The sequence below is a fragment of the Kogia breviceps genome, chromosome 8 (genome assembly GCF_026419965.1).
Source record: "Kogia breviceps isolate mKogBre1 chromosome 8, mKogBre1 haplotype 1, whole genome shotgun sequence".
In the NCBI taxonomy this organism is placed as follows: domain Eukaryota; kingdom Metazoa; phylum Chordata; class Mammalia; order Artiodactyla; family Physeteridae; genus Kogia; species Kogia breviceps.
The window spans coordinates 55,072,183-55,089,539 of NC_081317.1; the positions used below are offsets into that span (position 1 = coordinate 55,072,183).

The 17,357-nt window shown below is 42.4% G+C and overlaps 1 protein-coding gene across 5 annotated transcripts in view; it reads right to left on the minus strand.

Moving 5' to 3' along the window:
• The window catches only part of ADAMTSL1 (ADAMTS like 1), a 1,019,582-nt gene that overhangs the window by 211,179 nt on the left and 791,046 nt on the right, over positions 1 to 17,357 (minus strand). For all 5 annotated transcript variants that reach the window (XM_067041438.1, XM_067041439.1, XM_059072941.2 and 2 more), the window contains 2 exons: positions 13,963 to 14,264; positions 7,873 to 8,002 (listed from right to left, as the gene is read on the minus strand). In XM_067041438.1, the coding sequence (XP_066897539.1) occupies positions 7,873 to 8,002; positions 13,963 to 14,264 (432 nt within the window). The remainder of the gene's footprint in view (positions 1 to 7,872; positions 8,003 to 13,962; positions 14,265 to 17,357) is intronic.

The window sequence follows — 17,357 nt, forward strand, 5'->3', positions numbered from 1 at the left end:
CTCCAGGTATTTTCCTAATATAATTCACTTTTTCTTTCTTTCTTGAAAAGCTTCAGTTCTGTGGATAATTATCATAACCTTCAAGGAACCACAAAATGTCAGAACTGGAAGGGCCTCAGGGATCATCGAGCTGCACCTCTCATTCCTTCCTCTGTGATACCCTTCCTTGGAGCTCTATCCTCCTGCCAGGTGGATGGGCTGAGTCCACATCATACTGGGTTGAATGTGGAGGCATACAAAATGCTAACATACCTAGGACAAGAGGTCTTTATTAATGTCACTGCAAATAGAACGGCGTAGAATACACAGAGCACACTACTCATTTGTGACATTGCATGAGAAAAAGAGCAGATGCCTATAAGACAATAAAAGCTATAGCCACTGTTACTACTTTAGCTCTGTTGGATGAGCAGCCAGAGTTATCTTTCTCCAAGCAAATCTGACTGTTCCACTCCCCTGTTTAACTCCCCTTAATGACTCTCCATTGCCTATAGGACGTAAAATCCAAACAACTTAACAGCGAACTGGGCTATCCTGCAGCTGGCCCCTGCCCACCCTCTAACACTAGCTTCCATTTCTTGTCCTTTCCTTTGTGTCCATGATTTTCTTTCTGCCTGTAACATCTCTTCTCTCCCTTCTTCACCTGGGTAACTCCTGCTTATGCGTTATGATTCAGCACAGGCATCACCTCCACCAGGAAGCCTTCCCCTCAGCCTCACGCTCCCACAGTACCTTGTGCTTGCCTCACTCACAGAAGTTACTGTTTTGAAATCTTCCTCCAATAACTGGTAACTCCGTTAGAACAGGTTTTGTCTTCTAGTCATTTCTGAGGACCAAATACGAGCAGACTGCTGTGCGTGAAGATGCCCAGTGCATTTTTATGTTTTACTGAATTGAGTTGTAAAACACTTTCTGCCGTATTTTTTGTTGTGCAGAAGGTTAATTTCAGTCAATGGTTTGTATAACGACTTTGCCAGAGTCCAGGCAGAATTATGCGGTCTAAAAGGCTGTCCAACCACATCGATGTTATGAAACAAGGAAAGCTTCCCTCCTCAGGTGACATGATGAGAAGGTAGATCCAATCCCTTGATTTTCACCCCAGATTCATGCAACAGCTAAATCTCTGCCTGTAACTTCTAATACCAGCAAAGCTCATTCCACAGAGGTCTGTGGTTGATATAACAGGTGATGTGTAACCATGGAGAGGGCTCTCATTAGGAGAAATGAAGATTTAAGCCCCAAGGCAAGCATACATGTGATGTTTACCTTTGTTGATGTCAAAATGCTGCTGGGGACAATTCTGATCACTAGGCCAGCACATTCCTGGGTAGAGAAATAGCAGAGGCTGCCACTGAGCCAATCAGGCCCAGCTGTTAAGGAACAGGTCTTGGCAGGCTCTTCTGTCCATCAGTGGAAGACAAGAGAGAGATAGTATAATTATGCATCTGGATTTACCAAAGAGGATGACAATAGTAGTAGTATTAGATTTCTAAGGACGTCCGAACATGGCCTCCAAATCTGGACGCAATTTCTGTGGACGTCAGTGAGCTTTGGTGTGCTTTTGCTTTGAGCATTTAAAAGTTAGCATGGACAGAGCCAAAAGGCAGCATATGGAAACTTTGGGAACCCAGCAAAAGATAAACCAATATTTAGAGAGCATGTTGAAACAGTAACCCTTAAAACAAGTTGTCAAAGGGGTCGGTTCCTATAAAGCTTTGAAAGCTCCATCAAGTAAATTAAAACATGGTTGCGTAAAAGGGCAACACCTTCTGCTGTGGCCATTTTAGGCTAATATAAAAGAAAATTAGGAATTAGAAATCATTTGCTGCTAGTCCGCATGGATTTTGTTAGTGTACAATAAAATAGGCATTCTGCAGTTTGCTTTTAAAGAGGAGACCCTGTGATCTTTAAGATGTTTTTCCTTAACTTTCTTGTTTCAGATAGGGATCCTCAAACTTCTTTTATAGTTCTTTGCTGGTCCTAGGAATCACCCTAGGTTGGAGAAAAGGGAATGGGGTCGGGGTGGGGGGCAGAAACCAAGTACTATTCCCGGAATTATGGGCTTCTTTCCCCCCCTTCACTGTTTATCTATTCCGCACCACTCAGCTGTTCTCTGATGCAGAGAAATAAAAGTTTAGTTTAAAAAGTATGTTAGAACAAAGCTGCAGAAACTGCCTGGAATTTCCTTCATTTTTAGCCATCTGGCTTTCATTGCGCACTTCTTTCCCCTCCTCCACGTACGTTTACCAAATCGTTTCAACACACTCTGGCCGAGCTATCAAATGTTTATAATTAATAACAGTCAGACTCCTTTTTTTCTTTTTTTTTCTTTTAAGGGAGTGCTTTCTGGTTTTCCTTGGCTGCTCATGCCATAGCTATTATAAACCAGGGAGATGGTCAGTAAAGCTTAATTATTAAGACATAGTTGAATAAAAGAGAAAATTGAGTCAAATTTAAGTCCTGAATACAAACTAAAAATATTTCTCACCAAAAATGAAAGGGGAAGGAGAAGAGAATTAATTTTTCTAAGTGTCTACTATGATCCTATTTTAGAGATGAAGAATCTGAGGATCCGAAAAGGTGTATGAACTCTTGAAGGTCACACAGCTAAATGTGACAGAGCAGGATTTGAACACAGGTCTTAATCTACCTGCGGGTTTTTATTTTGGTGGTCTCAGGGATGGGGAAGATGTTTAGTGCATGTTATTAAGGGAAAAATCAAGTTGCCAAACAATATACATAATACAATCTCATTTACGAAGGGAAGAAAATCTTATACATTTGTATATGTTCATGTATGTATACAAATGCATGGAAAAAGGTCTGGAAAAGTCCCGAACCATTAACAGTGATTTTCTGTGGGGAGAAGAAGGGTGTGGAGCTGTAGAGTGTGGTGGTGAAAGGGGAGAATGTGCCTTTCTTTCTTCACGACTTCTGCTGTGCTTGAGTGTCAAAGAATGAGACTATTCATGTATCACTTGTAGAACTCTAATACTTAGTTTTTAAATTAGGAACAGGAGGCTGACCACTTTCCTAATGACTGATCTTAGCTCCTTTTTGGATATTTCTTCCCTTACATGGATCTAACCCACCAGTGAAGGTGGGCAGGGTTGGGGGGCTTCTAGACAGAGATTACTCAGAGGGTGGTAAAGGCACCTATAATAATTTTTCTTTTGTGTACTGATACCTTCTTTGCTATCAACTTGGATGCAGAATTCTCACAATTGTCAGCTCATAAGCAAAAATGGTCCTAATTTCTTCTGGCCAATTGTAGGTCAGGTTGTTAAGGGATTAATAGCTGGCCTCACTGTACTACCTTCCAATGCTCCCAACAATCAAACCCCTCCCTGGGTGTCCACTCTCCCCTCTGATAAAAGCTTGTCTTCATATTCTTACTCTGAGGATACTTTGCCATACATGGCTGCTAACATAAAGGGTTATTTATCTTAAGGCCATTTATGTTTTAAATTGACATGTAAAACCTTAAACATAAAGAAGAGACTCTAGGGCTTCCCTGGTGGCGCAGTGGTTGAGAATCCGCCTGCCAATGCAGGGGACACGGGTTCGTGCCCTGGTCCGGGAGGATCCCACATGCCCCGGAGCAACTAAGCCCGTGAGCCATGGCCGCTAGGCCTGCGCATCCGGAGCCTGTGCTCCGCAACGGGAGAAGCCACAACAGTGAGAGGCCCGCATACCGCAAAAAAAAAAAAAAAAAAAGAAGAGACTCTAATAATAACATTTTCAGCACCATCTGTTAGATGGGAGAGACGGGATAAGTAGGATGGAGGGGAGAGATTGCACTTATTAGGGTCTAAGCATTGCTATGGAAAAAATTTGACCCTAGTCCTTATACTCATTTATTCAATAAGCACTTAATAAGCACCTACTTCATGTCAGACATTATGCTAGGTGCTAGGTGGATAGACAGGAGGATTAAGACATAAAGCTGATAGCAAGGATTTTAAAATCTAGTCCTCTTCCATACAGATGGCCAACAGGCACATGAAAAGATGGTCAATATCACTCATTATAAAATGCAAACCAAAACTACAGTGAGGCACTACCTCACACTGGTCAGAATGGCCACCATTATAAAGTCCACAAATAATAAATATTGGAGAGGGTGTGGAGAAAAGGGAACGCTCCTACAGTGTTGGTGGGAATGTAAATTGGTGCAGCCACTATGGAGAACAGTCTGGAGGTTCCTTAACAAACTAAACATAGAGTTACCATATGATCCAACAATCCCACTTCTGGGCATGTATCTGGTGATAATTCTAATTCGAAAAGATAGATACACCCCAATGTTCATAGCAGGACTATTTATGATAGCCAAGACATGGAAGCAACCTAAATGTCCACTGACAGATGAATGGATAAAGAAGATGTGGTACATATATACAATGCAATGTTACTTGCCATATAAAAGAATGAAATGATGCTATTTGCAGCAACATGGGTGGACCTAGAGACTATCATACTAAATGAAGTAAGTCAGCCAAAAACAAATATCATATGGTATCACCTATGTGTGGAATCTAAAAAGACGATACCAACAAACTGATTTACAGAACAGAAATAGACTCACAGACATAGAAGACAAACTTATGGATACCAAAGGAGGAATGGGGGGGCGGGGATTAATTGGGAGTTTAGGATTAATATATACAAACTACTATATAGAAAATAGAGATACACACTACTATATATAAAATAGATAAGCAACAAGGACCTACTGTATAGCACAGGGAACTATACTCAAATCGTGTAATAATCTAAAATGGAAAAGACTCTGGAAAAGAATACATATGTGTGTGTGTGTGTGTGTGTGTGTGTGTGTGTGTGTGTGTGTATTATATATATACATAAAACTGAATCATTTTGCTATACACTTGAAACTAACATAACATTGTAAATTGACTATACTTCAATAGAAAATTAAATCTGCATTAAAAAAAAATCTAGTCCTCTCCAATAAACAACTACTATTTTTTTGCGTGTCCTAAAAAATGCAGGCAGTCCATGTGCACACACAAATTGGTACAATCAAAATACCTCCTGTTTGAGGACATGGCCTTCCTGCTGTGAATAGCCAGGCATGAGGATATATCTGCCTGAACCTGGTGAAAGTTGGACATGTGCTTCTGATACCAGCTCTGTCAATCACACAGAGGAAATCAGAAGGTGAGTTTCATCTCAGAAAGACGGCCCAGATAGGACGTTCCCTCTAGCGTCTTTGGTATTCTCTGTGTGATCCGTTAACTCTGATCACACACAAGAAGAAAAGCAGCTTCCTTTGGTGTTCAGTAAGACAAATAACTTCCTGGAAAAGCTACTTCTCTTAACTAGTGCCAACTCTTAGAGACATAGCCCAGTGACCAAGACTCAGAACATCACTTCTGTATATCCCACAGAAAATGCTATGGATTTTTTTTTGCACGAGCCAAGAAACTAAAAGACAGTATACAGAAACTGGCAGCCCATCAGGGAATACAGGGAACACTGTAAATGTTCAGGGAACACTGATCCACGTACAACAAGAATTGTGAATTAAAGATTTAAATTAGTCCCAAATGAATAGATGGTGCTTGGGAAAACGACACACTGCCACGGCCCTACTAATACATTTTCTCTTTCATACACATCTGACATCAACATTTCAAAGGAGGGATTTTCCCCAATGTCAGACTGAAATATTCCACAGGAGATGCACCTCTATACACTTCTCATTTTTAAGATGAAACTCTGTTTTGGCTCTTGGATGGGAGGTAAAGAGAGTGAATCATATCAGGCCACTTTGGCCCCCTTTGTTGTTTCAGTGAGCATCCTTCTACAAACACTCAGCTATGTATAGTTGGCCCAAGAAAACCATGCCTGCACCCAGTAAGACATCCAGCCTGTCAGTCTGATGGTTCGCTGGTGGACATTAAAGCACTGAGTTGACCTGGAGCAAATGCAATAACATTAAGTCCAAAAGAGTCCTTGTCCTGGAGACAATAAAAGGTTGTAAATTAAGCTTATCTAATTTAACCATACTCAGCACTTGGAGGGTGGGAAGTAACGTCTTGTGTCCTATTCCTTTTGCTACCCCAGGAAGGGAGGGGTTTCGGGGTTGTAAGTCCCAGAAGATGTGCAGTTTGTCCCAGGTACTGACTCCTCGGCCATGCCTCAGCTCATCACAGCATTTGGATGTCATTACACCACTGGAATGTGGTTAGAAAGACCCTCTTGCTTGTTTTTAAAGTGACGGTAAATAAGCAGAAGAGAAATGATATCAATCATCAGCACAAAGCAGCAGTGACAGCAGTCTAATGCTCCTGCCTACAGCGCCATGAAGAGTTATGGGATTACTGGAGCAGGACGTGGTGACCTCAGATTATCTCGTGCAGCTAATTTATTTTGCAGATATGGAAACAGAAGGGGCAGACATCTTGTCCAATGCCACACAGCTAGTGGGTGGCCGAGCTAGGATGAGAGGCCAGGCTTCCTGACCTGCTAGCCAAGGCCCTTGCAGGCTGTCCCTGCTGTATGTCTTCTGCTTCTTCCTATTAAGGAGACTGCAGTCAAATGGAGGGGTTTGGATCCCTTGCCCACGCAGCAAGGTCTTATTTAGACTCACTGATAAACAGTGAGGTCAGGACAGAGATGTGCACAGGGATAGAAAAAGAGGTTTCTCAGGATTCTATGCACTAGATCTAGGTTTTGCTTGGCCCAGCTCTTGACTCTATTTTACTGGCTGTTACTCCCATGGGTGGGGTGCTGCTCCAAGCAGCGGCTGACTGATTTTCTGGTTGCCTTGGAGAATATGGCACTAGTGGCCCTCTTCACTTCTGCATTTGAAGAGGGAAGCCAGGCCCACCCTTCAGATCAATATACAGAATAACTCTGGTGATGAGCAGGAGAGTGTCACTGTGGGATGGTGCCCTGAGATGATCTGAGGAGGCCTGCAGTCTGTATCCTCTAAGTCCCTAAGAAAGGCATCTAGTTGCCTGAGAAGTAAGACAAGCAGCATTAGCTTGACCAGAAAACTATCGTTAATTCCTGTAGGCAACACATTGCTTCTTACATGATACCTTGCAGAAACAGAAGAAATATCCTTCAGAAATAGCAACCCCCTCCATAAGTAGGACATGATCCGGGAGCATTCTTAAGCCTGTCAGCAGACTTGAAAGTCTGGCTTTGGTTCTTTAAATGTCTTCCCTTTGAAACCAGAATCATAGATGAGATGGCTTAGCTTCTACAGAGACTTGCTCCAAACACATATATGAAGGAAAGTCTCTCAAGACCCCATAACATTGTGTAGGCTGAAGCAGTGATTGGATTGATGAACTAAGACTCAAGGTTGGATAATAATGAGACCCAGGCAGGGCTGAACAATGAAATGCTCTAATTGATTTTATGCATGTGGAATGATAGACGCACACCCCCGATCATGCTATAATGAGTCCACATGCTGTGTGCATACAGATTTCATGGTGGGTCAATTATACCACCCAGATCCTTCAGTTCCTGCAATCCACAAGCCAATCTGTTACCAGGGTGCGAGGGCTCAGGGCACAGGCTGAAAGGTGGCAGAGACCATAAAGCCTGTGGTCAGTTCACATGCCCTCCAGGAGAAAGCAGCAGCGGGACCTGTGCACATACCAGCCACACCACGGGGCTTTGCTTCAGTGCACGGAACATGACCACTGGGCTGGAATTCCAAAGCCCTGGTTCCGAGTAAATTCAAGTAGATTTGACTAAAAGTTTGAACTGATGCTAATTGGTTTTCAAAACCCTGGGTAACAATAAGTGTTCTGGTCTTGCCCGTGGACAGACGTGCCCCGTTCTGAACATGCTCCCGGGCAGCAGGGAGGCCAGTGCGCCCCTTACCTTGCCGGGCAGGGATCCAAACTGCAGGATTTCAGGAGCTGGGGCGGCCGCTGGCTGGTCACGCACAGGTTCTCATCCGCGGGCTCCCGTGTCTGTTTGTTCAGGCAGGTCACCACCGCCTCCTGGACACCTGTGTACAGATCACACTGTCAAGGCCAGAGTGGGCTTGTGGGTGGTGAGCAAGTGTAGACAGGGCAGCTGGTGGGAGGTCTCTGCAACTGGGAGGACTCGCTGCGTTTCAGGCAGTTGAAAGTCCGGGGCTGCCCATCTCATCAAGGCATCACTCCGTCTGGAGAAAGCACTCAGAAGTTTGTGCCCCTTAAGGAGGGCGACTTTTGGCGACTCCGCCAAAGAGGGGAGGCTGCTCCCAGTACTGCTGAAACGCTTAAAAAGATGTCACCTGGCTATGTAGCCGCCAAGGCTGAAAAAGGATAATTTAAAGGAGAGGCTGAGCAGGATGACCAAAATAATGACCCCAAGACCTTCACACATTGTATTCTAATCAACAGGAGATGATGGTATTTGGAAGGCAGGCCCACAGCCGTGTTTGAATGTCCAGCATTCTGTAAACTGCTGTGCTTCTGGGGCTTTGCATCTAGGGCTTTGCTGGTTTCCTTTTGATTCGGGTTCATTTCTTTAGTGACCTAGAGCAGCTTGGGAAGTTGGAACAAAGAAAGAGAACAAGATGCCTAATGATAAGTGACATCCATGGAAGACACTGCCACCCACATGCCCCTAACTACAGACCTAGTAAAACAGGAGCTTGAGGAGTGACTGGCTTACACTTACTTGGCGGCTCTTCCTATACCCCAAGGTGGGGTATAGGATCTCTCATGGAGACTTTCATGGGACAGGTACACATGTAACCATGTGTCCAGATATAACGGACATCCTTGTCTTGTTTCTGATCTTAGAGGAAAAGCTTTCAGTTTTTCACCATTTTGTATGATGTTAGCTGTGGGCTTGTCATATATGGCCTTTATTACATTGAGGTCCATTCCCTCTATACCCACTTTGTTGAGAGTTTTTATCATGAATGGATCTTTGATTTGGTCAAATGAATTTAATATCATTAAATTAAATTAAATTTAATGTAATATCCAGACATTTCATCCTGCTTCCCAGTCATGAAAGCAGTAGCAAAAATCCTCTGAGTGAACATTATTAGCCAAGTATTGAGGCTAGGATCTTGACATGCCCCATTCAATCCTCTCAACAACTCCATGAGGAAAGCATCGCTTTTATCCCCATTTTACAGATAAGGAAACTGAGGCTTAGAAGGGTGAAAAGACTTGCTAAGGTCATACAGCTGATAAATGGTGAAACTGTAGTGGCTGTGCCTTAGCACTGGAGCTTTAATGACTGACAACGTTAACATTCAAAAATACTAAGAGGATGTTATATCTGCTGGAGATCTTCAGGAATAAACTAGACATCTGTCTGGAATCATCTCAGCAGAATTCAGTTTCAAGAAGAAGAGAGATGGGACATTCCTGATAATTTGCTTTCAGTCATTCATAACTAGATATATAAAGATATGTACATCTAAAGGTACCTATGTGTTGTTAAATATTTGTATGCAGTTATAGCAGAGTATGTGACAATCCATATCATAGTTTTATATATAAATACCCATACATTTTCTTTTTAAAATTTTCTGCATTGCTGCATCAAATGGTACCTAATATAGTACGACAGACCTACCACTTCTCAGCCCTGTCACTTCCCACCTCCTATCTACCCTGTGTTTCCCCAAGAAGTTATCACCCCAATCAACAGACTAATGCTTTCTGAGGTGATGTTACATTGACTTAGAGAGGTCACTCAGCAAGCCACCATTTAAAAAGTGACATTTTAAAGCCTGAATCAGAATTGCCTTTCTTTTTTCCTAGTAAGTCTGACAAATCAAACGTTAAAAAAAATAAATCAGTCACAGTATTTGCCCTGTCAGCTTTCTTTTTTCTAAGCCTTTTACGAGCTTCAAAAATTTAATTTAAATATATCACGGCCAGTTCGGGGTGGAGGATTTGAGAATTATGCTAGACATTCAAGATATTCCATCATATTCTGGAATGCTGACTCCAGGGTGTCCCTCTGGTTTGCAGCTGGAGTGAGCCACTTGAAATTCATGGTATGATGATATAGCAAAACACTTCACAAGAAATTGTTGATATCTTCATTGATACTTCCCACTGGAACCATCTAGCATTATTAAGGTCATGATGACAAGGCGCTAGATGAGGCGAACTGTTCCATACAGAATCTAGAGCTGTGATTCTGTTTGAAATTAAGGTTTCAATTCATTTGCCTACCTGGTAGTATTCCACAGATTCTAAATGTTACTCTAAATTAAAATCTATTTTGGCTTTAGTCAACTATTGAAAAGCTTATGAATTTGAGTTGGCAATCCCTGAGGCAGGAAGTGACCACAGGGCTTTTGTCACCTGCCTTACTTGAAAAGGCTTGCTTGGGGCAGGGCATGTATTGGGGGTGTATGAGTAATGTGACCTGTTTCCACTTTGTGAAATCCTTGTTTACAGAACTGAGGTCCTTTCAGGACTGCATGGAATGTGACTGCAAGGGTTAAAGTTTCTAAAATGGCATCAGTAATCTTCTGAGACACATAGAACACATTTACATGACCCCAGCCAATAATCCTAGCTCAGGATAAAAGTCACCTTCGGGTTGGTTAAATGCTGAGATTAAGAAGCATTCTAGAGTTACTACCTTCTAATCTAATGTCTTCTAGAAGGATGCCCCCGGCCTCCGCAACACTGAATTCAGGGTCTGTTGTCATAGCATTCCTAGTTGGGGGGTGCGGGAGGCTAAGGGCAGAGCTCTGTCGTAACGAAGGAGGATCTGGGACCAGCCCTGTGGTCAACATACAAGAAATTTTTGTGGCATTAATGAATGAGGTGCCTAAAGGGCAGGGCATTCCAAAGCAGAGCGTGCAATTTGGGCCAAAGGGTGGTGGGAAGGAATGGGGGCCTGGAGGAAGCAACGTGGCGTGAGGGAGCAGCCCTGGCATGGGGGTGTGGGAAGTTGGAGAGGGAAGATGTGTGAAGACTTCACCTGTCGGTTCACAGTATACTTGGCTCAGGGCAGTCGGGCCGGGATGTGAGAAGTTAGCTCATCAGGTCTGTACTACTTCCCAAATGGGCTAATTTTTGCACTGAGAAGGACGTTTTAAACCAACACAGAACACACGTGTATGTGTGGTCCTTTCCGATTCTGAGTTTTCCTTTCTTGACAGAAGCAAAAGGAGAGGACTCATAAGGAAAAGGGAGAAAGATGCACAGGATTTCACCTTTTATACTTGCTGAAATCAATTTCAAGTTTTCCTTCGGCTAGATTTTAACGTCGATTTTACCATCTAGGAGGTCAATAAAGCTGTTCAGGTTCAAATCCGCTCTCCTTGACCACACCTATCCGTTCACATATGGAAAATTAACATATAACCAGGAGATGTTAGTGAGACAGCAGGACACAGATCTGAACAGGTTAGGCTCACTTTCAATCTTCCAGAAAATGGGATTTTCAGTGTTTATATCTCCCAGAATAGCATAATTGTTACATGATATTTGATGACAGCTTGGGGAAACTCAGCCACCAACTACAGCCTAAATTACTAACTAGTTCCTTCTGGTTGCTACTTCTGCTAGGTGAAAGGTTACTTTTGTGTCTATCCAATTTCATCTCTTGAGGTTGCAAAAACAATAAAGTTAGCTAGACTGGTCTTATAACCCCAAATTGATTTAAAATCTATGTGTTAATCCTGCAGATTTTTGATTGGCTTCAGCAGGAATGATTAAAAATATCTTCAACCTTGTGGGTTATATTTTAGTGAAAGATCAAAGTTGGTAGTACCATAAAATGTTACTGCCAAACAATGACTTCAAAATACACATATCCCGTATGCATCATATGGACCATGTGACCTGAGCATATTTTCACCACTTTGGAATTTTCAACTTTTAACATTTTAGGCATAGATATATTACCTTGGCACAGTGACACAACTGTAGGTAAGTGTGCACAGTTGTTGACAGTTAAAGACCTAACTGGATATAAATGATGTACACTTTATGTTATACAAAGATGCTCAGTTCCTACAAGCCGACATCATTTGTGTATAAAATATACAAATTTTATTTCCAGATCAATAGCTTCTGAAAACCTTTTAAATGAAAAACTTTCCACACATTCTCTATGCTTTGAATTTTATACCCCTGGTTGATCAGCAGAATGGTTAGAATCTTAAAGATAAAGGTATCTGGTCATTTATATATTCCATTACAGCATCATTTTTCCCATCTGCTCATAAAGTTCAAGGCTTGACTTATAACTGAGAATCACAACTGAGAGATCACAAATAATTTTTTTCAAAGCACATTCATTTTAGACTAAAGATCATGATTGTTCAATTCAGGTGATCATGGAAGTTGGGGATATGATCATGGAAATTGTGGATAAACACACACCATCTGAACTATTGAGTCATTTACTATGTTGGAAAGAAGCAACTGTAGCCACTGCTGTGTCCTTTCCACCTGGCCTCTGAGCTCCTGCTGGGGCTCAGAGATCACCAAAGCTTATTTAACACTTCTCCCTCATTAAGCATGGAAGAAAAGATGTCATTGTGAGTGGAGGGCACCACAGGACATGGATTAGCGGAGTTCCAAGAAACTGTCTTCCAGAATCAGATGGAAAATTTTTAGGTTTTAAAATAATAGGCTCTCCATGAAAACACTTACGAACTCCATGGTTTGAAATTGGAAGACTTAGAAACAAACGAGAACCTCAAGGTCAAGACTATTAAATGCTTACGGAGCGACCTAATGGAGAAAATTGATTTCTCTGCTTGTACTCGTTCCATTCCTTTTCAACTACGCATGAACAATTTGGGCACATGTATTCTGACATTCCCAGTAATGAGAAAAGATGCTTTTATAAAAGAGTTTCCAAAATGTCATGGTTTAGAAAACAGTTTGGGGAAATAATTTTAATATAGATATTTTTATACCAATTAAGTAAGAAACTTTGCTGGGAATGCAGATCCTTAATGTGACAACAGGGGTTATTGATAGCCAGTGACAGGGATTTGATGGGAAGTCAGCTAGCGTTTCCTCGCCTATCAAAATCTCTCTTGGGAGTAGACACGGGAGATAGTGGTGACATGCATCTAATGTATTTTCTACAGTGGTACAAAAGATCGTAATCGTAAAGAATTAATTGTTGATTTAAAATGCCTTCTTGTCCCACTACAGTTCCATTACTAACACCTGAAATAGAAAAATCACTGAATCTGTTATCACCATGAACTAGACCTAAGAGAACCAGGTCAATATACATGGAAACATTGAACATTATTTAAATAATATTCATTCAATGAGAAAGCTTCAGGGACTCTCTAAGTGCTTAAAGAAGTGACGTATGATGGAAAGACCCTTGATAGAGAAATAAACAGCAGGCCTAGTCCCAAATGTCACTCACTAGCTGTGTGATCTTGAAAAAGTTACTTAGCTTCTCTGTATCTCAGTTTTCTCATCTATAAAATGGCAGTGGGGTCAGGATTCAATCTTTAAACTCTTTCCAGTTCCAGGTAACCCCAGTGTTATAATTGCCCTTATACACCCTTTCCCTTTGTCAACAGATATTACTTTGGGAATCAGCTGAGTAAATCAGATGGGCTGTACCCTGTCGTTGGGAAGAGCAGACTGCTTGTCATCTTGGGTCTTGGTTCATACCACATGTACAGAGGCAAGGCCATAGATAAATAAAAGTAAATGTTGAGAGCATTGCCAGGTCAGTGTCAAATTTGTTCCTCAGTCAGATACGCTAAGATAGAGTGCAAAACGTCAGAATGACAACTAAAAGTAAAAGCATTACTTGCGATGGCTACTCATAGCTGACAGTTGAAAAGCTGCTCAAGCCCAAAGAGAAATACATCTGTGTTTCATTCAGTCCGCTTTACCCCACTTATCATTCTTGGACTAGAGGCAATCACGTGACACAGCTGCACGCAGAGAGAGAAGTTACAGAAAAAGGACAAGACGGTGGCAAGGATCTGAGCCAGATCCCCCTTCTTACCTCCTCCACATGAGTCAGAGCACTTGGTGAAGCCCTCATACTCCCAGTCGTAGAGCTGGTCAAAATCCTGCAGGCCACCCAAGAGGCCATCTGTCTCTTCCGGGTTAAACTCAGGAACCTCCCCGTTGCAGGGTCCTGCGTAGCAGGGGCGCTGCGATGCCGGCTTGGGCCCTTCACATTCGTCAACGGGCAGGTCGGCCACGGACTGAGAGAAAGACAGGAGCACCTGGCACCGGATTATTCGCACCTGGGTCCCCACACCACAGGTGACCGTGCAGGCCGACCAGGCCTCTGGGATGAACCTGCAGTCCACAAGCAAACAAGAGGACAGGATGAGAAGCCCCAAGCAGGAGACCGTGGGTACTGGGAGGGTCCTCATCCCACCTGCCACCGTGGCCCAGTGCCGTCCCAGGATGTGCTCAGGGCTCAGCCACCCTGTCCTATGCTGGGCGCTTCGGTGTAGTTCATGAGCTCGTTTGCCACTGTTTCTGGATTGGTTTCTTCGTGAGTGTCATATGAACCCCCAGCTGGAAGACATTCCAGCCACAGACCACCTGCTTTCTCCCTGCTTTGCACCCACAGTGGTAGCTCTTTAGGGCACGGAATTGATTTCTTCTCTATCGATCTAAATCCCAGCACTTGTGCCTCCTGGCTGGCTATTTTTCCAGCAGACTAATACTAATACTAAAAACTCTAACAAAATCAGCCCTTAGAGATATTTAAGGAAGTATTTTGTTTTGTTTTGTTTTTAGTCTGGATTTCAGATTCTGTAACTTTCTTTGCTTTTCTGCTCAATGTGCTTCCCAAGATTTATTTATATACAGAAAGAGAAAGAGGTTTTTTTTTTTTTTTTTTTGTAAGTTTCCAAGAATGGAGCAGAGCCTTGTTCCTCACACATTCTTTGAATTAGTCTGGACTGCAATTCTTTTTATATCCTAGAGAAAAGCCCTGCTACAAATTTAAATCCACAGGCATGTCACAGTAAACGAGGGGCTCTGCATTCATACGAGTTTGTTCAACAGCCTCCAGCGCCTCCCCACCGAGAAAAGCCACATTAGGGAGAACTTGGTTTTTCTCTGAGTTTCTCTAGAATGTAGGACAATATCCAAATTCCAAAAAGGCTTTTTTTCCTCCCACTAATCAACAATGGCCATCTCTGCAATGCCCTTGAGAAGTGCCTAGAGAAAGAAGCCCAGAGGGAACCACTAACATTTTCACAAAGTTAGTATAATAATCTGGAGAAAGGACTTTGGCATTAAAAAAAAAAATTTACTTTTCCATGATCCTACTGCTTTTGAACGGGGAGTCATGCTGAGGAGGCATGCAAACCTGGCTCTTTAACCTTGACTTTGGCAGAAAAGGAAAGAAGTGATAAGAAGGTTATAGCATTAAATCTCAGCAAGTGAAAATAGTTCCTATCTAGTTTGGGGAAACTGAAATTCTAACAGGAAACCAATCCAAGTTTTCAAACTGGAAGAAGCACAACAAAGATGTGGCCTGCGCCGGGGTTGTGTGCAGAGCAGGGGACTGGCCCGGAGACCCAGACCCATGGTGTCTGAGGCATGGAGGGAGTCCCTTTAAGAAAGACCTGATGGGCTTCCCTGGTGGCGCAGTGGTTGAGAGTCCGCCTGCCGATGCAGGAGATACAGATTCGTGCCCCGGGAGGATCCCGCGTGCCGCGGAGCGGCTGGGCCCGTGAGCCATGGCCGCTGAGCCTGCGCGTCCGGAGCCTGTGCTCCACAATGGGAGAGGCCACAGCAGTGAGAGGCCCGCGTACAATGGCAAAAAAAGAAAGACCTGATCCTTGTTTCCTTTGAAGAGCCATCTCCTAGGGGTGAATGAAGGTCACATACAACCTTGTCAGGAAGGTGCATGAGGGAGGAAACATCACCCAGAATTATTCGCAAGAAATTCTCATCACAGAGTCACCTCCCTCTTTCTTCTTTTGAATTCCTGACCATCTCCTGGCACCTAGAGAACGTGGTGGGGAAAACAGTAACCTAAAAGATTAAAATGTCTTTCTCTCTTTAAATAACACTACCTGTAGCAGTCTTTTAGAAATATAAAACTAAAATCTGCAATTGAAATAATTTTAACCCTCTTAGTACACATTCACATCTATCTGCCTGAGTCCTGGAACAAGGATCATAACAAATACACAAGCACTGAATTTTACAACCCAGGTGTGGACAGAAAGGAAAACACATACCAAACTATTTTATATATAAGAGAAACCCAGAAGCAAATGATAAGTCTGCCAGCTTTGACAATAGTGATGAATAATGCTTGTTTAATAATGTGGTCCTGAATTTTGTTTTCAAATGAGGAAGATGACAAGATCTCAAAAAGAATGGCACCCTATTAGCTTTTCCCATACAGTAAAGATTATTGTTCTGTCAGCTATAATAGCCCTCTTCAGTGACTATTCCAAGAGACCAAGGCTCAAATAGCTTTTGCGGTAAAGGGCCAGATAGGGAAGATTTTAGTCTTTGTGGGCCATGTTTGTGAATCTTTGTTGTTGCAATAACCTCTGTTTCCATCTTTTTCCTGTATATATAAACTTATGACAAGTAGCTAAATTGATTTGTTTATGGATTATCTCCTAGATAAAAAGTGAGTGCCAGATGAAATCTAGAATATAAAGGCTGTACAAATGAAACCCTCAGCTCTCCTCGCCTGTAACATGAATCACTTTGCATTTGTTCTCTCTCCAGAACTGGGAAGATACACCAAAAGCACCCAAAGTAGAAAAGGGGTGCTACCGAAGCCCCATGAACTCATTGCAATGATTGAGATTTGTTTACTTTAAAGTAGCATCTAAATGAAAAAAATAAAGAAATATGTGTGTGAGGGTGTGTGTGTGTATTTTTGACTGTGGGGATACTTAGGGTTAATCTACTTTATGACTCCCAAGTGAGAACCTTATCAAGTGTCAAATAGCCTTACTGGCTTATCTCCAAACCCACTATCCTTAAGTCTTCATCAAGTTCACACCAATTAAGAACAATTTGGTCTTTAAGTGGTGCTGTCTTTTGGCAGTCATCCTAATATCTCTAGTGCATACACTGGATGATATACTATTCTCTCTCACTGAAGGCAGGAGATCGTATTTCAAAAGAAAAATATCTAATAGTGCAAACGGCCAAATGAATAATAACTGTTTTTCATGTGAAACCTTCCCCCACATCCCTAGATCTCCCAACTCTGTATTTACTATCTTGAGCTTTCTGGCCACAAGTGGGAGGAAGCAAGGTCAGTGAGAGGGCAGTCATATGAGCTTGGAGGTTTAACTGCAATGTTTAGAAGACGCATCTTGAGTAGTTCTTGCTGAGTTAGAACCTTTAAAGTGGAACCTTTAAAATGGAGTCAACGTGTCTTTTAAAAATCAGTATATT